Source organism: Canis lupus, chromosome 8 (assembly GCF_048164855.1).
Source record: "Canis lupus baileyi chromosome 8, mCanLup2.hap1, whole genome shotgun sequence".
Taxonomy (NCBI): domain Eukaryota; kingdom Metazoa; phylum Chordata; class Mammalia; order Carnivora; family Canidae; genus Canis; species Canis lupus.
The window spans coordinates 16,301,830-16,319,028 of NC_132845.1; the positions used below are offsets into that span (position 1 = coordinate 16,301,830).

Genomic DNA, 17,199 nt, shown 5'->3' on the forward strand with positions numbered 1-17,199 from the left:
TGTTATTCCTTATCTTTGCAAGGTGGTGAACTCAAATTACCTAAGATTGGCAAAAAACAAAAAAAAAAAACAAAAAAAACAAAAAAAAACTACAACAACAAAAAAAACCACATGCACAAAAACAAAAAAACTCCAGTACAAAGTTTAGAGAAGGGTCTTCCAGTAATTTCTAAGGCACCAAATGCCTGAATAACAGAATACCGTAATACTAGAGAAGTTAAAAATCCACCTTTTAGGGGTTGCAGAAACAAAAAGGCACGATCTTCAAACTCTCCGAGGAAAGAAAAGCAGAGGCTGTTTGTAGAGGCCTTCGGTACAGGCCCTAACTCCCTTAAACTTCGCACGAGTTAATGAAACCAGGAATCCTAGGAGAAGAACTTTTCAGAAGGGTCAGCAAAGAGAATACTCGAAGAATTGAGCTGATTCATGAAATGTGTAAAAGCTCCTACACAGTGCCTAGACAAGAACAAGTCATTCACGTAGCAAAACATGGATTGCAACCTTCTCAGGAGGAATTAACCAATATTAATTGTGCACGAGTGAATAGAAAAATAAGACAAAAATCAGCCCTTCCTCATTCAAAGATTAAGAGCGTTATCTGTTGTGTCAGTAAAGAACTACATAGAAACGTTGGTTAACAGTGCCCGACTTTAAACGAGATGAAGGCTAGCATTTAAAAAAATTTTTTTTTTCAAAGATAAATGATGCTCTAGTATCGAGTGGCTCCTTTACTGCAACAACACGGTCTAAAACCACAAACGGCCCTGAAATGCATCCAGCAGCACGTGAATAAGAGAGACCAGAGAGAAAACGCTAACGGTGAAATTAGAGACCACTGACCATTGAAAGGAAAAAAGGAAACAGCAAGTGTAGCCTGGACCAAAGATTTGGTGGTGGTGGTGGGGGGGTGGGGGTTCTTTTAAAATTTCGTAAGTCTTATCACAAGCAACGGTAGTCCCTTGTCCTCTGCCCGTCGGAAAACCATCTTCATTCCTTTCCGGGATTTATTGCCCCCCCCCCCCCCCCCCCGCTGTGCGGTTTACACGTTTTTAGGTGGAACGCTGCAAAAGAGAAGCGCTACTCAAAAGAAGGTTAAGTACTACTCAAGATACTCTGAAGTCAAGAGAAAGCCGCTAGAAGTCGGGAAGCGAGGGGAAGGGGAAGGGGAAGGGAAGCATCAACCCGGGAACGAAGCCACGTCGCCTTCTGGGCGCAGCGGGCGCTAAGGAAGCCCAGTCCTCGCACTCTCCCCAAGCGTGGCTACCAACTCAGGACTGAATGTCTCGTCTTCCCCGGCGCAACAGCCTCCCTCGCTCCGGGCCGCCGCGGAGGTGATGGCCACTCACCGCTTGAAGGACCGCAGCCAGCAGCAGCCGCAGCCGCAGCGCCGGCCGGAGCCGCCCGCCGGGTCCAGGCGCCATCGCTACGCTCGGCCGTCGGCCTGCGGCTGCCCGGAGGACCCCTCCGCTAGGGGCGTCCACTCCGGAGCCTGATCCGAAGCTGGCTGCCAAGGGCCGTTGCCATCAAATCCCCTACTCCGCGGAGACGGCCGTTACCTAAGGGTAAATGGAAGCTTAAAAGGCCGTCACACATCTTTATATTTGAGATGAATATAAAGTCGCCGGGTCCTTTCGAAAACCCCTATCAGGCATTCTGCTAAAGCCCCCAAGTCCGAGCCGCTCCGAGCTCCTTCTTTTCATTCACGACGTTTCGTCCTGCCGCCAGGAAACCCCGCCTTCGCCGGTTTCGGCCGGCCTCCTTCTCCAGGGTTACCCAATCGCAGGCCGATTTGGTTGACACCCCTGGCAAAGGAAACCAACCGGAACACGAACCACGAGCGGAGGCTCCCGGGGTTCTTCGGGCCAATAGGCGCCACGGGACGGGAGCAGGGGGCGGGGCCTCTGGTTGCCGAGCAGCGTACGTGGATGCGTGCGCGTGGAGGCGGAGGGGGATGGGCAAGGGGGCGGAGCCGAGGGCGGCGCAGCCGCAGCCGCAGCGCTGGCGGAGGAGCGCGCGGCCGCGAGCGAAGGAGGGAGGGAAGGAAGGAAGAGAAGGAGGCGGGCGGGCGGGCAGGCGGGCGGGCGGGCGGGCGCGGGGGTCGGGGGCTGAGGCAGTAGGAGAGGCGAGAGCCCGGCAGCCGCTTCGCGCTGTTTGCTGCGCGGGCTTCTGGAGGGGGCGGCCGCCGAGTCGGTCCGGGAGAAGCGGGCACCGGCGGCGTCGGTGCTGGCGCCTGGGGGCGGGGGACCGGGGAGGCGAGAAGGGGGGTCGCTGCGGTGCTTCTCTGGCTGTCGCGCTCTCCTCGCCGTTCTCTCCCGGCTCGGTGGGCTCCCCCGCGGCGTCCGCCTCGCCTCCGGGGCCCCGCTCCCCGCCCCCCGCGGTATGTCTTGATCCCGAGCAGCGGGTTTCATGGGGCTCCTTAGGATTATGATGCCGCCCAAGTTGCAGCTGCTGGCGGTGGTGGCCTTCGCAGTGGCGATGCTCTTCTTGGAGAACCAAATCCAGAACCTGGAGGAGTCCCGATCGAAGCTGGGTAAGCAGCAGAGCCCCTCCGGGGTGAGTGGTGTGCAAGAGGCCGGGCCACAGGGAGGCATTGCAACCGGAGCAAGTGAGGCTTTTTGCGTCTAAACCTGCGATCTGGCTCGGGGGGGTGGGGGCAAGAGGGTGAAAGGGCTTGCAGAGAGAGCTGGGGCTGGGGGCATCGAAAACACAAGCTCTGGGGACGGTGTGAGTCGAGCTGGAGCGGCGTGCTGGGCTCGCGAGGTCGCCAAGGTGGGCTTTCCCGTGCCGAAGGGGGATCAGAAGTCGGCATTCCCCCGGGGGAGGCGGCAGGAGGACGCCGAACTCGCTGGGAGCGGGAACTGCTGCTGGAGGCAGAAACGCGCAGCCTCGGGTGTTTCCTGGAGTCTGCTGAAAGCCGCCCGAGCAGTGTCAGTCCAGGGGTATTCTGATTTGGGATGTGGGCACCTCTGGATACAGGTCCTTGCGGGGGACGGACAGGTTCACCAAGGGATGGATGCTCGGAAATGGAGGGAGATACTGGGAATGATGGGGAGTGAAAGAAATACACTGTAGTGAGTTGCACTCTTGTGCTGGGGGCAGCAAGGGACCACACAACCGACGGGAGAACTGGGCTGCCAAGGTAGGACAGGAAAGCAAATACAAAGCTTCAGCGTGATCCTGAAAGGAGGCATCCTGGCATTTAACTACTTTAAAAAAAAATTTTTTTTTTTTTTTTTTTTTGCGGGGCGGGGGGAAGCTAAATTTCATTAATATTCAGGTTTAAGAATAGGAATATGTATGTACGTGGCCCCCAGGAATGATGTAGTGAGCTTATAGGAGGAGGGAACGCTGAAGGGGAATTGCAGTTAAGACTTAGATTTGTAAAAAAAAAAAAAAAAGAAAAAAAAAAGAAAAAAAAAAGACAAATTTGTGAAAGGAAGAGTAAAATTACACAGTTAATACAGCATATGCTTAAGTAACTAAGGAGTTAACAGTGCTTACTTTAATGAGCGGAGGGGTCTGAAGTGTATAACGTTGGGGTATGAGGTTGTGAACGACCAGCAGAACGCACCGGTAATAGGTCCCATCCAATCAGGAGGGGACTTTGGCATTTGGGAGGCGTTTGGGATGGGGAGGAGGTGTTAAAAGAATGTTTGCGATACACTTTGATTTAAAAATGTACGTGGCATTTAAAAGTCGGCTCAAGAGGCGGTAGTTTGAATATGGAGAAGTAATGCGAAGTGATTTTATGTGTATACGTTCACCTCAGCAGCCTTTGAAATACTTTTTGAGAAGCAAGCACTTAAAATACCAGCAGCAAAATCATTTAGACCAAGTGACAGCCAGAAGCTGCTGTGGATGATAATTAACGTGAAGGGAAAAGTATTAGTAAATAGTTGTAACGTTAGAAATACAGCTGCCTATTTGTAGTTTTGGCAGACTTTGGAAAAAGCGTGGAAACGTTTTAAAGAGCCATCTATCAAATCTAATCGAAGTGCAACTAAAATTGAAGGAGGAGCTGAGGATAATTCCAGTCCTCAACGCTAGGGTAAAACTTACCTGTACAATTTTGAAGAGATACTAAGTTTATTTACCGTGATTTTATTAATGTGTCTTGTGTGATGGAAAAATTAATCACCTTCAACATTGACAATTGACCAAAACACGTTTCCTTTTTGTTTGGATCCACTTAGCATTCAGGGCCATATTCTGGCCTCATTAATGATCCAACTTTACAGAAAAAAATGACTCATCTTAGAGAAATTTGAAAGTTATGTTAAAATTAAGATTTGAACACATTGCAGTGGTTAGGATAACTTCAATTTTTTCTTTTTTTTGCCTCAGATTTTTTTCATAACACTTGAAAGTGGTTTCCATAGACACAACCTAATTGATTTTTAAAGAGAGGATTATCTTAACGTGTAGAAAGCCACAGGTAGAAGGTCTGTTTTTTTTTTTTCATGATTGTTTACAAGAAACCTTTAAATTTCATCATAAATAGGAAGTACAGATCAAACCAAATACTCAAAAATGAGCCAAGAAGAGCTCAAATACAAAACGCTTGCAGGAAATATCAATGCTCTGGAGCTGCAAAAACATGGCAAGTAAAATGTGTAACTTTGTATCAGCAGTCTTGATTTTTTAAAAAGAAAAGCCTTACAAAAAGCAGTACTAAAAGAGTTATTACCAGTTAATAATCTTCCTTAGGGAAGGAAAGCAGAAGGCATAGTTTGACCATAGCCTCTATACCAGGCACTTCCATATGTGATATTCTTATGTAATCTTCCAAGAACACCATAGAAAGCTGTCTTTACAGATGCAGAAATAGGCTTATAGGTTATACATTTGACCACATAGCTAAAAGTGCTAAAGTCAGGATTGGAACCCAGGTACGTGTGATTCCAAATCAAGTGCTTCTTTAATTATACCAGGCTGCTTGGGACTTTATATTGACATTAGACCAAGATTTAGCAGTTTGAATAGAATTTTTAAATAGTAATATCAATGTTTAATTGCATTTATTGCTAAGAATGAATATAATTCTGGGAAAATCTAATTTCTGACACAAAGAAATTGGTTTAGTGTAATGTCTGCTCCTTGTTTATATCTAAATAATGAACATAATAATATTACACAATGAAATGACTGAAATAGTTTATTTCTGTTGTAGCATAAAAGTCTGGAGTTGTTTTCTCTAAGTGTAAGGGTTTTTGCAGGCTTATGCAAAAGTTATAAAGTTTACACAAATCTATCATTTTAGGGAAGTAGATTTCTTTTGTTACTTGGGAAGATTTTTTTCCCAACCAAGATTATGTACATTCTCTATATTTTGTTATAGTATCTTATAATTTTTATTTTTTACATTTAGTTCATTAAAGCATTTATACATTTATAGAGATTATTTCTTAAATGAATAGCAACTTATGGCAAATAATATATTAACGAATCATCTGTTTTCCTCTGTATGTTACAGTTCTTTTTTTCATATATTACAATTCCTTTTTTTCATATATTAAAATTTCCTATGTTTTTGGATTGATTTTGGACTCCATTTTTTCTACTAGTTACAGATTCCTTAAACTCTCAAGACCTATGATAGGCTTCAAGGCATCCATGAATTCTCTGAAATTATATGTATAGGTTTCATCAGATTTGCAAAGGCATATGTGATCCCCTTAATGGTAGGAAACACTGACTTGCAGTAGATGGTTCGTATTTAATGAAGCACATTTTTTATTTCTTTGTTTTTAATATTAGCATGTTATAACATGCAAGTTGTGAGTTACATTCAGGATACAAACACATTAGTTATGTAAAAAGTTCTCTGGGGTGTTATGTTGAAAAACTTTATTAAAATGTATACTTAATTTTTCTAATGAGATATGGGAGATAACATGGAGCCAATGAAAACTGTTACTTAGCTTACTACTTAGCTGTTAGAATGGCATATCCAAATTTGTTGCTTTTACAAAGTTTTTTTCTGAATCTCAAGAGATACCTGTTGCTAATGCTGACTGTTGAAAATAGTGCAATGAATTTGTTATATCAGTGTCAGAATTATATGCTTGATGATTTTCTTTTCTTTTCTTTCTTTGTTTTATTTAATTTATTTATGAGGGAGGTAGAGACATAGGAAGAGGGAGAAGCAGGCTCCCCACAAGGAGCCCCATGTGGGACTCAATCCTGGACCCCAGGATCACACCCTGAGCCAAAGGCAGATGCTCAACCGCTGAGCCACCCAGGCATCCCGATGATTTTATTTTCAATAAGATCTAAACATTTAAAATAATATCTGTTGTTCAAATGCTTTAACACCACTATGTGAGTTTGTGAACCTTAGGACATAATCTTTTAAATGAGGGCAATTACTCTGAATGGATTATGTATTCCTCTTTACTGGTGAAAATTGTGTTACTCTTTTTACTCTTAAAATCCTCCTAAACTAGTGAACTAACTCCAGGAAAAAGGTTGAGACTGCTCTTTGGAATTTGGTAGTATTTAAAGTACCTGAAATCATGTAACAATATCTGTGATGTTGCCAAGAATGCTGGATTTTTCTACTTTTGAAATTGTTGGAAATTTTCACAGGATCTACTGCTTAGAAGACCTTGGATTAATTAGAATGCAGTCATTCTAGAATTGCTAATTAGTGCTTCACTTTTGAGTCCTGGATAGGATATCTAGTGCTATGAAGTAGTCACTGGAAACAATTGATCTCAATTAAGGTAATCCCAGGATGTCTGTCTACCACTCTATTAAGACTTCTAATAGCTTTTTGGCACCTGGTGGAATTGAAATAATGAATATTCAAACACTGCTCTCCAGAAGACCACTTCTGAAGGATGTTCTTATAGATATCTGGATTTTACAGCCATTGTTCACTATAGCTTGATTATTTACAATTATCTACCCACCTACTAGTAACTGTGTTTATGCACTCTGCCTCTTAACCATAGATGAACTGCCTGTTGGGCCACTTGTGCACCTGAACGAGTTTTCTAACCTACAAGGCAGGATTCCAGAAGTTTTCCTTCATTCTTCTATAATCATCACTTCTCTTTCTGCTTGAGTATTCTCACTAGCATATGAACATGCTATTATTTCCTCTATCCCAAAACCAAAACAATACATTTTTAAAAAGATTTATTTATTCATGAGAGACAGAGAGAGGCAGAGACATAGGCAAAAGGAGAGGCAGGCTCCCTGTGGGGAGCCCAATGCGGGACTTGATCCCAGGGCCCCGAGATGCTCAACCGCTGAGCCACCCAGGCATCCCCATCAATATTTTCTTGACTACCCTTTTCTCAACCAACCTTTGTACAAATTTTGTATTCCCTTTGCAATAAAACTAAAAACTTGCTTAGTCTCACTGACTCTAATTGTCAAACTCACCGGTAATTTCCCTAAATCCTGTGGTCAATTTTTGGTCTTCGTTTGGTTTGACCTATCCGCAAAATTTAACACAATTGGTCACTTTTTCTTTTTTTCATAGATTTTCTTCTAAGATACTATACTCTTGGTTTTCTTCCCACCTCATTGGTGGTTACTTCTCTGAATCTTGTGTTAGAGTCTCCTTTTCTCCTCAACCTCTTAGCATAAGAATAGCCCAGGGCTCAGTTCTTGGAACTCTTCCCTATTTATTCTCCCTCAGTTGGTGATTTATATGCTGACAACTTCCAAATATATATTTCTTTTTTTTTTTTTTTTTTATGATAGTCACAGAGAGAGAGAGAGAGAGAGAGGCAGAGACATAGGCAGAGGGAGAAGCAGGCCCCATGCACCGGGAGCCTGATGTGGGATTCGATCCTGGGTCTCCAGGATCACGCCCTGGGCCAAAGGCAGGCGCCAAACCACTGCGCCACACAGGGATCCCCAAATATATATTTCTAATTCAAGTTTATTTCCTAGGAATTTGGCTAACCACTTGAGTTTTGTCTTTGAGTAATTAAGAGACATCTCAAGCTCAAAGTGTCCAAAATGGATTTTCTGATATCTCTGTCCACTGCCTCGTCCAACCTGAATCCCTTTTATCTTTGACGTTCCCTATCTCAGTTGATGGCAGCTCTATCCTTTCAGTTGCCAGGGTTTTACTTGACTTTTCTTTTTTCACACTCTGCATCTAATCTGTCAGAAAAATCTTGTTAGCTTTACCTTCAAATATTTCTAGAATATGACTACTATTCTGCCTTTGCACTGTTTTCACCGTAATTCAAGATACCATCATCTTTTCCCTGGATTACTGCCATGTCTTAACTAGTCTGTCTGCTTCCATTCTTGACTTTCTACAGACTATTCTTTTTTTTTTTTTAATTTATTCATGAGAGAGACAGAGAGAGAGAAACAGAGACACAGGCAGAGGGAGAAGCAGGCTCCACACAGGGAGCCTGACTTGGGACTCGATCCTGGGACTCCAGGATCACCCCCTGGGCCGAAGGCAGGTGCCAAACCGCAGAGCCACCCAGGGATCCCCTTTACAGACTATTCTTAATATAACAGCTAGAGTGATCCTTTTAAGATGTAAATCAAATCACATCGCGTCCCTCTGTATAAAACTCTTGAGGGCAGCCCGGGTGGCTCAGCGGTTTGGCACTGCCTTCGGCTCAGGGTGTGATCCTGGAGACCCAGGGTCGAGTCCCGCGCGTTGGGCTCCCTGCATGGAGCCTGCTTCTCCCTCTGCCTGTGTCTCTGCCTCTCTCTCTCTCTCTCTCTCTCTCTCTCTCTCTGTGTGTCTCTCATGAATAAATGAATAAAATCTTTAAAAAAAACCCAAAAACCTCTTGAGAGGTTATCACTCCTGAATTAGAGTGATACTAGCTGCTTTTAAAACAAAGCCCACAGTTTTATTGGCTGAACATGGTAAATAACTTTTTTTTTTTCCTGTTCACATATTAGGTGATTATTTTGGTGGATAGTTTTCCTCTACATGGGTGATTGATTAGGGTCTTGGGTACTCCTGTCATCTAGTTCTATCATTCAGGCTTTGGAGTTCTCTGCTGTCAGCCCTGAGAAGGGGCAAGAAAAGGGTGAGGAGGTCCCCTTTTCTAAACTTTTCGGTCTCTCTTATCTTCAGTTTATTGGTGAGGACTATTCACTATCTATATGGAAGGAGTGTGGGGTTGGGAAATGGGGTTTTTAGTTGGCAATTTCTTACCAGTTACAACTGTGTATTATAGAAGGGGGCAGCATACATTTGAATTTTTTGAAGCCCTTTGCATAAATCCTAAAATTTATTTAGATTTGTTTTATGCTTCAGCATATAAACTGTCTCAGTAAGTGTACTGTGTGACTATTTTTCAATGTATATTGTTATAGTGTGGAATATGCAATACATGTCAATTAGGTCTAATTGGTTGGTAAAGTTGTACTTCTATATCCTTGATCATCTTTCTGCTTTCTTCTTGCATCAATTATAGACAGAGGGGTTTTGAAGTCTCTGATAATAATTGTGGCTTTGTCTGTTTTTGCTTGAAGCTCTGTTATTTTTTGCTCCATGTATTTTGAAGTACTATGATTAGGTGCATAAATGTGTAGGAATGTCACGTCTTCTTGACTAATTAACTCCTTTTTCTTTATGAGATGACCCCTTTTATCCTTGGTAATGTTCTTTGCTTTGAAACCTACTTGATCTGATTAGCCACTTTGGTTTTCTTTTGATTAGTGTCAGCATGATAGATCTTTTTCCATATTTTGATATTACATTGTTTGTATCTTTTTATTTAAAGTGAATTTTGTATAGGCAGCATGTAGTTGGGGCTTGCATCCAATTTCAAAATCCTCCTTATAAATGGTGGTGTTTAGAGCATTTACTGTTAATGTAATTATTGATGTGGTTGGGCTTAAATGTGTGAGTTCTTAATTGTTTTGCATTTGCTCCATCCATTCCTTGTTTCCCCCATTCTCTTTTTTTGGCTTCTTTAGGATTTAATTGAGTACTTTGCTATTCCATTTTATCTCATTTGTTAATTTATAAGCAGTGCACTTCCGTGTGATTTTTTTTTTTTTTTTTTTTTTAGTGGTTGCTTTAGGGTTTATGGCATACATTATAGTATGTCATATGTAAGAACCTTAATTATACTTCCATTTCCTGTCTCTTGGCTTTTGCTACTGTTATTATATATTTTAGTTTAACATATAGGTTCCATAATAGTTATTTTAAATAGCTCTCTTTTAAAGAGATTAAAAATTCCTGTTTTTTATTTACTCATCCATTTTCCATTCCCAGTGCTCTTCATTCCTTTGTGTAGATGCATGTTTCATCTGGTACTATTTCCCTTAATCCTGAAGAATTTCCTTTAAAATTAATCATGCTGGGGTGCCTGGGTGGCTCAGTCACTTAAGAACCTGCTTTGGGCTCAGGTTGTGATCCCAGGGTCTTGGGATAGAGCCCTGCTTTGGGCTCCCAGCTCAGTGGGGAGTCTGCTTCTCCCTGTTCCCCTGTGCCTCCCCACTATTTGTTCTCTCTTTGTCTGAAACAAATAAAATTGCAAGGGGACTAAAATTAGTTGGTGATGAATTCTTTTCACTTTTGTATGTCTGAAAAAGTCCCTAGTTGCCTTAGATATTTTTGCTGGGTATATAATTTTAGGTTGATATTTTTTTTTTCTTTCGGTGCTTTACAAATGTTGCTCCATTGTCTTTTGGCTCACATTGTTTCTTATGAGGCTGCATCATTATTATCTTTGTTAAGCTGTACATAATGTCCTTTTTCTTTTGACTGCTTTTAAGATTTTCACTAGGTTTTAAGTAACTAAAATGGGCCTTGCTGTAATTTTCTTCATGTTTTAATATGCATATTATTTTAGTTAATATTTTTGATACAGTGTATGTTATTTTGGTTAATAGTAACTTAAAAATATGAATTAAATTTTAGCTGCACAGTGTAAACATCATAACTGAAGTCCTACTGCAAAAATGAATTTTTATCTCGTCTTCAGTAAAGAGAGTTGTAAACTCAGCCCTTCTTTTTGTTCACCTGAAAGGAGCTTAGTGAGTAGGGCTATCTGTGGTTTTTCCAATTTCTAAGGTGTAATGTAAAAAGACAATGTCTTAAGTAGTCATTGATAAATCTAATATTTCGAATATAGGGAGGAATGTTGGAGCTTTGAGTAAAATGAATTGTTGAATTAAAATTGATAAAATCCTCCTCCAGCCTTGCATTTAATTGTTTTAGCTTTGTTCATATTATACTAAAACTAGTTCAACAGTTGATTTTGACATGAAGATTGTTGGTCAAATACAACTGAGAAGTTTGTGATTATTTTGTGTTTAGATTTTAGGAAGCTGCCTCTAATTACCAGTATTTTTAATTACACCATAGTATTGTTTTTAATAAAATACAGCCATCTCCAATAAAGTGTTGCCATGTTCCGTGTGTTATACACCTGTGGCAGAAAGCCAGCGTAGCTAAATTTTTTCCTTCGTAGAAGAGCTAATTAGAAAAACTGGCTTAACATGGTCTTAAGGTATATTTAAGTGAACAGCTTCTTCATTTTGTTAAATAGGATGGAATAAAAACCATTCACCATTGTCCTCTAGAACATAAATTTCTTTTTTTTTTAATTTTTTTAAATTTATTTTTTATTTATTTATTTATGATAGTCACAGAGACAGAGAGAGAGAGAGAGAGAGGCAGAGACACAGGCAGAGGGAGAGGCAGAGACACAGGCAGAGGGAGAAGCAGGCTCCATGCACCGGGAGCCTGATGTGGGATTCGATCCCGGGTCTCCAGGATCGCGCCCTGGGCCAAAGGCAGGCACTAAACCGCTGTGCTACCCAGGGATCCCTAGAACATAAATTTCTTATCTTCCTTTCATGTTTTGAAGATTAAAACAAAAGAAGCAAACATACTTCTAATGAAATTTGTGTTTCATAGTAGATTTCTCCGCAAGGAAAATTAGGGGTATGTGTGACTTTTGCTTTTAAACCTGGGAATTGTTAGTGATAGCCTCTCTCTGATTTGGGATAAACCTGTTCACGGATGTCTGATTGATGAAATGTCATTTTGCACCCTTTTTATTTTGTCCTAGGTTAGAACTCTGACTAATTAAGCCTGTGACTAGCTACAACTAGTCCTCCTCATGACTGCTCTGACTTCCCTTTGTTTTTTTTTTTTTTTTTTTACTTGATTTGAATCTCTTCCTTCTTTACCATTGGGCCCATGTTTTTTCAGTGGTTTTCTGCTTTTCCCACCAATGGCAAGCCATCATGACCCATGAACCTTTATTATAATATAATAATAACTAACAGTTGTTGAATACTTACTGTAACCTAGACATATTTTTAGTGTTTTATATGTATAACTTCATTTAGTATAAATGTTGCTTATTTCTGCCATCCTCAGTGGGAAGATAAAATGATCCTCAAATGGTGTAGTGAATGTGAAAATGTTTGTAAACTATAAAAAAAACTACAACTATAAGTTATTAATAGTGATAATAATATATTTACCTTCTTTTTGTTGCTGTTGTCTTTTTGTAGTTCTTTTTTTTTTTTTTTGTAGTTGTCTTTTTGTAGTTCTGAGTTTACTTTCTTTTTTTGCTGCTGTAGGCTTTGTCCAGTGCTTTATCTCGTAGGATTACAACTTGTCTGATAGCGTTTAGATAAATAATGATGTTACATGAGTTAAAGATTTGGCATTCGGGTTAACTATTTCTTTCCTCACTTAGGAAGGAATAAAAATCACTGACAGTATTATTATTATTTGCTCCTAAAGATAGACATCTTTTTACTTTGATAAAAATTACAGAAAAGTCCTGGCTCTTTAAGGTGAATGAAGTTCCTTCACTCTTTCCTACTAATCTTTGCCAACTTGGAAGTTTAGGATAGATTTTTATAAAATGCATGTTAAATTGAATTGTGACAAGGAAATTCCTGTGTGTGTGTGTGTGTGTGTGTGTAATACTCCTTAGGTTCTAAATAATTTTTTCAAAAGTGTTGATACTCAAATTAGTGGAGGAAAAAGGAGCCCAAGCCTATTTCTCCACTATGGAAAAGTTTTATGTGCTAGTTCCTTTATTGTCAGTTTTCCCCACAGTGATTCATTGTCATATTCTCAAATACAGGGGGAAAAATGTGTTCTGTATCCTTTATTTTAATTGATGAATTTGAACTTTTCTTACTTTTTTATTTGACTATAGAATAAATTGTATTTATAGATTTAATGCTGAGATTATGAGACTCCTAAATAATAGACACAGCATCAGAAATTTTTCAACACTCAACTACAATTAAATAAAACACTTCAGCCTCAGAGGTAAATTTTGGAGTAATAGCATCATTGCTACCTTTTATTTAAGGAGTCAAGGAAACATTCCATATTTGCATTTGGTTACACAATAAGAGTGAAGTGGAAAGGTCTTATTAACTTAGTAATAACAAAAGACAGTTTGGGAAAATCAGGCATTTAATTATAAGGATTGAGGTTATATGATATTGTAGCATAAATGCCTTGTGCCTGTTCTTGCTATGATATTACAGGCTCTGTGATTTACAGTGGTTCTCACTGTAAAACCTGTTAAGGTAGAACCTTATATATTTATTATTAACTGAATTTTGACAGAGAATTTAAGACCACATTGTTGATAATTTAGAAAAAAATAATAGTATGTAAGTAATCTATTTGGTTTTTAATTTAAGAAAATCTGATAGTTTATAACTTCTTCGCATAGCCATGATAGCTAAGAAGAATTGGGCTGGGTTGACATTTCTAAGCTACAGGTTTCAAATATGATTTAAAGTAAGTATTGTTGGATTAACATTAAAGGCTAAAAAGAAATTGCCAAAGCTTAAGTTAAAGATCGTTTTGAGGAGAGCTGTTGCCATTATTTTTAATTTTAATTTTTTTTTTAACCATTTCTCTGGTTGTTCATAGTACATACAGTATCACATAACTGATGTGATATACTGATTCATTTTATAGTCCAAGCAGTAGCAACCTAATTATCTTTCCTGGGGATGGAAATATTCCTGAATAAATAAAGTGATGCACAGAAGTCGTATAATGTTTTGTTTTAGGCCAGGGTCATGATCAAATATGTTAATGTATGACTTATAAAATTAAAATTACTGATTTAATAAATAGTAATACATAATAGCAAGTCTTTTTTCTATATTAGAATAGTATTTATAATAGATAAGGAAGATGGCTACTAAAAGCATATGCACCGTCAGACATAAGAAGTGGGAGCTCTTTTCAAGGAAGGAGGCAGAAGAGAGGAAAAGTGCAACAATCTAGGTTAAGTTAGTATGGTGACCTGGCTTCCTTAAAAGCTTCTGAGCGCAGTTCTGAAGAAACTAATGCATTTACAGTATGCCTTTAAAATAATACGGCACAAAATAAGACTCTTTTTCAAAGTTGTCACCTTGAGAAAATTATACAATAAAAATAAAATACTTGCAAAAAATATTTTGGAATTGTATGGAATTGGTTTTAGAAGTTTTAAAACTACAGAAGGTTGTGGGACCTGGGTGGCTCAGTCGGTTAAGTGTCTGCCTTCAGCTCATGTCATGATCCAGGGTCCTGGGATTGAGCCCACATTGGGCTTCCTGCTCAGTGGGGAGACTGCTTCTCCCTCTCCCTCTGACTCTCTACCTGGGCTTGTGTCCCTCACTCATGCTCCCTCTCAAATCTTTTTTTTTTTTTTTTTTTAATAAAACTATACAAGGTCATTTTTATTTCTTTATAGGCAAAGCTTAAAATTATGATTTAAATTTTTAAATTATAAAATAATTATAGATTATTTGGAAAAGGGGGAAGGAAAGATAATCCTTATTTCGTGTACTAACAAGCCTATTCTATGCAAGTTTCTTTCATGTAGGTTTCTTACATAAAAGTCATTATAATATTGTTTTAATTTTAAAAAAATATTTATTCATGAGAGATAGAGAGAGAGGCAGAGACATAGGCAGAGGGAGAAGTAGGCTCCCCACTAGGTCTTGATCCCAGGGCCCTGAGATCGCCAACTGAACCAAAGGCAGATGATCCACTGCTGAGCCACCCAGGTGTCCCTTATCTTTTCATTTAACATCAGATCATAAACATATTCCTAGGTTGTCACAATAGCTAACATAACTGTGGAATAATAAGCTCCCTTTTTGAGGAGAGGAAATAGTTTTTTAATAGGATTTCAGCCTTTCATTATGGTAAACTATAAAATAATCATTTGTATTGATTTTGTTTCATTTAGCTGTAATATTCTAAATATAATAACATATAAGTTTCAGATTCTCCTTAGTTGGATTGAAATTTGAAATCCCAATCTAGAATATATTTAATTTTATTCTCCTTTGCCATGTGGTTTCATTCAGAGCTGATCAAGGTTTTGTGAGGTCTCTAACTTTTATAATTTCAGGGGTCCTTTTTTAAAAAAAGTACAAAATATGAATAGAAAATCATGTCTACGACTTTTGGAAGGGGGACCATGCCAAATATGAACTGAAAGTTTTAACTTTATTAGTTTTATAGTATAAATCCACAGTGATTCCATCCTTCTGATGCCTCATGATACTCAAAGCCCAAGAAGGAGAGTACTCTCTGATATACAAAAGGACTGTTCTTTTTCTCTTTAAAGCAAATTGTACATCTTTCCATCTATATATTTTTGTCTCTTTACTTACTCAGCCCTTTTAATTGTGAATACTTCGTTTGTGAAACATTAGATGAAGCTATAAAAGTTGGTTAATGTTGGAGATAACTGCTTAGGTCTGTGGAACAGATAATTAATCCCTCCCCATCCATTGAAATTCTGTACCAGTTGAGCAAATACATAAGGGATTCAGGTGTAGATCAGAATTTTGGTTGGATAAAGCTGGATTGGAAAGTTTGGCTTAGGGATCCCTGGGTGGCGCAGCGGTTTGGCGCCTGCCTTTGGCCCAGGGCGCGATCCTGGAGACCCGGGATCGAGTCCCACGTCGGGCTCTCGGTGCATGGAGCCTGCTTATCCCTCTGCCTGTGTCTCTGCCTCTCTCTCTCTGTGACTATCATAAATAAATAAAAATTTAAAAAAAAAAAAAAAAGAAAGTTTGGCTTAGATGTGTCACCACTATGGTCTTCCCATTACTCTTCATCTCTGATGATTTTTCCAACCATTTCCTACACTAGACAACTGCAGGTCAGAACATATGTTTTCCTTTAGGTCTACAACATAGAATAGCAAAAACTGTATGCATCTGCAGATAAAGACTGGCTCTAAATGAAAAAGAATTTATGTGACACTGAACAAAGCATGCCCAGTTCCATCTCCCAAATTCATCAGAAAAATCCATCTTTTACTCTTTCCCTCCCCACACTATGAATGTGCCTTTTTTTTTTTTTTTTTTTTTTTTTTTTTTTTTTGGTATTAAGGCTATTAACTTCACAATTTTCCCTATATAGTAGTTGGCTTTTCAGGTTGGCTCATGGTGTTTTTATGTATGCCATAGATTTTGATTTTGACAAAATTATTCATCCTTTAGAGTTTTTGCCTTTGGTTGTATGTGTGTGTGTGTGTGTGTATATATATGTATGAGTGTAACAGATCTATATAATTTTATTTAAGTGAGTATGTGCTCCGGTATTCTAGTTTATCTTCATTTATTCTTTAAGAAATTTCATTTTCTTATTTAAACGTATTTTCTAACATCTTTTTTTTTTTTTTTTTAAATCTCTGAAGAACTTTTAACATTTCTTGTAGGTCTATGGTAAGAAATTCCCTTAGTTTTTGTTTCTCTGAAAAAATCTTGGGCAGCCTGGGTGGCTCAGCAGTTTAGTGCTGCCTGATTCTGGATACCTGAGATCGAGTCCCACCTTGGGCTCCCTGCATGAAGCCTGCTTCTCCCTCTGCCTGTATCTCTGCCTCTCTCTCTGTCTCTCATGAATCAATAAATAAAATCTTAAAAAAAGAAAAAAAAGAAAATCTTGATAATGTCCTTCACCTTTTAAAGAATCATTTTGCTGGATGAAGCATTCTAGGTTGGTGTGGTTTTTTTTTTTTCTTTCAGCACTTTTACTTCAGTCTCTTCTTGCTTGCATGGTTTCTTTTTTTTTTTTTTTTTGAAAATTCACACCTACTGTTTTTTGTTTCTTTTTTAATTTATTCATGAGAGACAGAGAGAGAGAGAGGCAGAGACATAGGCAGAGGGAGAAGCAGGCTCCTCACAGGGAGCCCCATGCGGAACTTGACCCTGGGACCCCAGGATCACACCCTGAGCAGAAGGCAGATG

The 17,199-nt window shown here is 39.4% G+C and overlaps 2 protein-coding genes across 3 annotated transcripts in view; one reads left to right on the plus strand and one right to left on the minus strand.

The window, feature by feature from the left end:
* SELENOF (selenoprotein F) overlaps positions 1-1,728 on the minus strand; it is a 41,561-nt gene extending 39,833 nt beyond the window's left edge. Inside the window, exon 1 of the mRNA XM_072834378.1 lies at positions 1,347-1,728. Within this exon, the coding sequence (XP_072690479.1) occupies positions 1,347-1,421 (75 nt within the window). The 5' untranslated portion in view covers positions 1,422-1,728. The remainder of the gene's footprint in view (positions 1-1,346) is intronic.
* Positions 1,729-2,024: 296 nt separating this feature from the next.
* The window catches only part of HS2ST1 (heparan sulfate 2-O-sulfotransferase 1), a 174,075-nt gene continuing 158,900 nt past the window's right edge, over positions 2,025-17,199 (plus strand). The window contains exon 1 of one of the 2 annotated variants that reach the window (XM_072834381.1): positions 2,025-2,530. In XM_072834381.1, coding sequence (XP_072690482.1) covers positions 2,407-2,530 — 124 coding nt within the window. In that variant the 5' untranslated portion in view covers positions 2,025-2,406. The remainder of the gene's footprint in view (positions 2,531-17,199) is intronic. The other variant, XM_072834380.1, reaches the window with a different exon arrangement.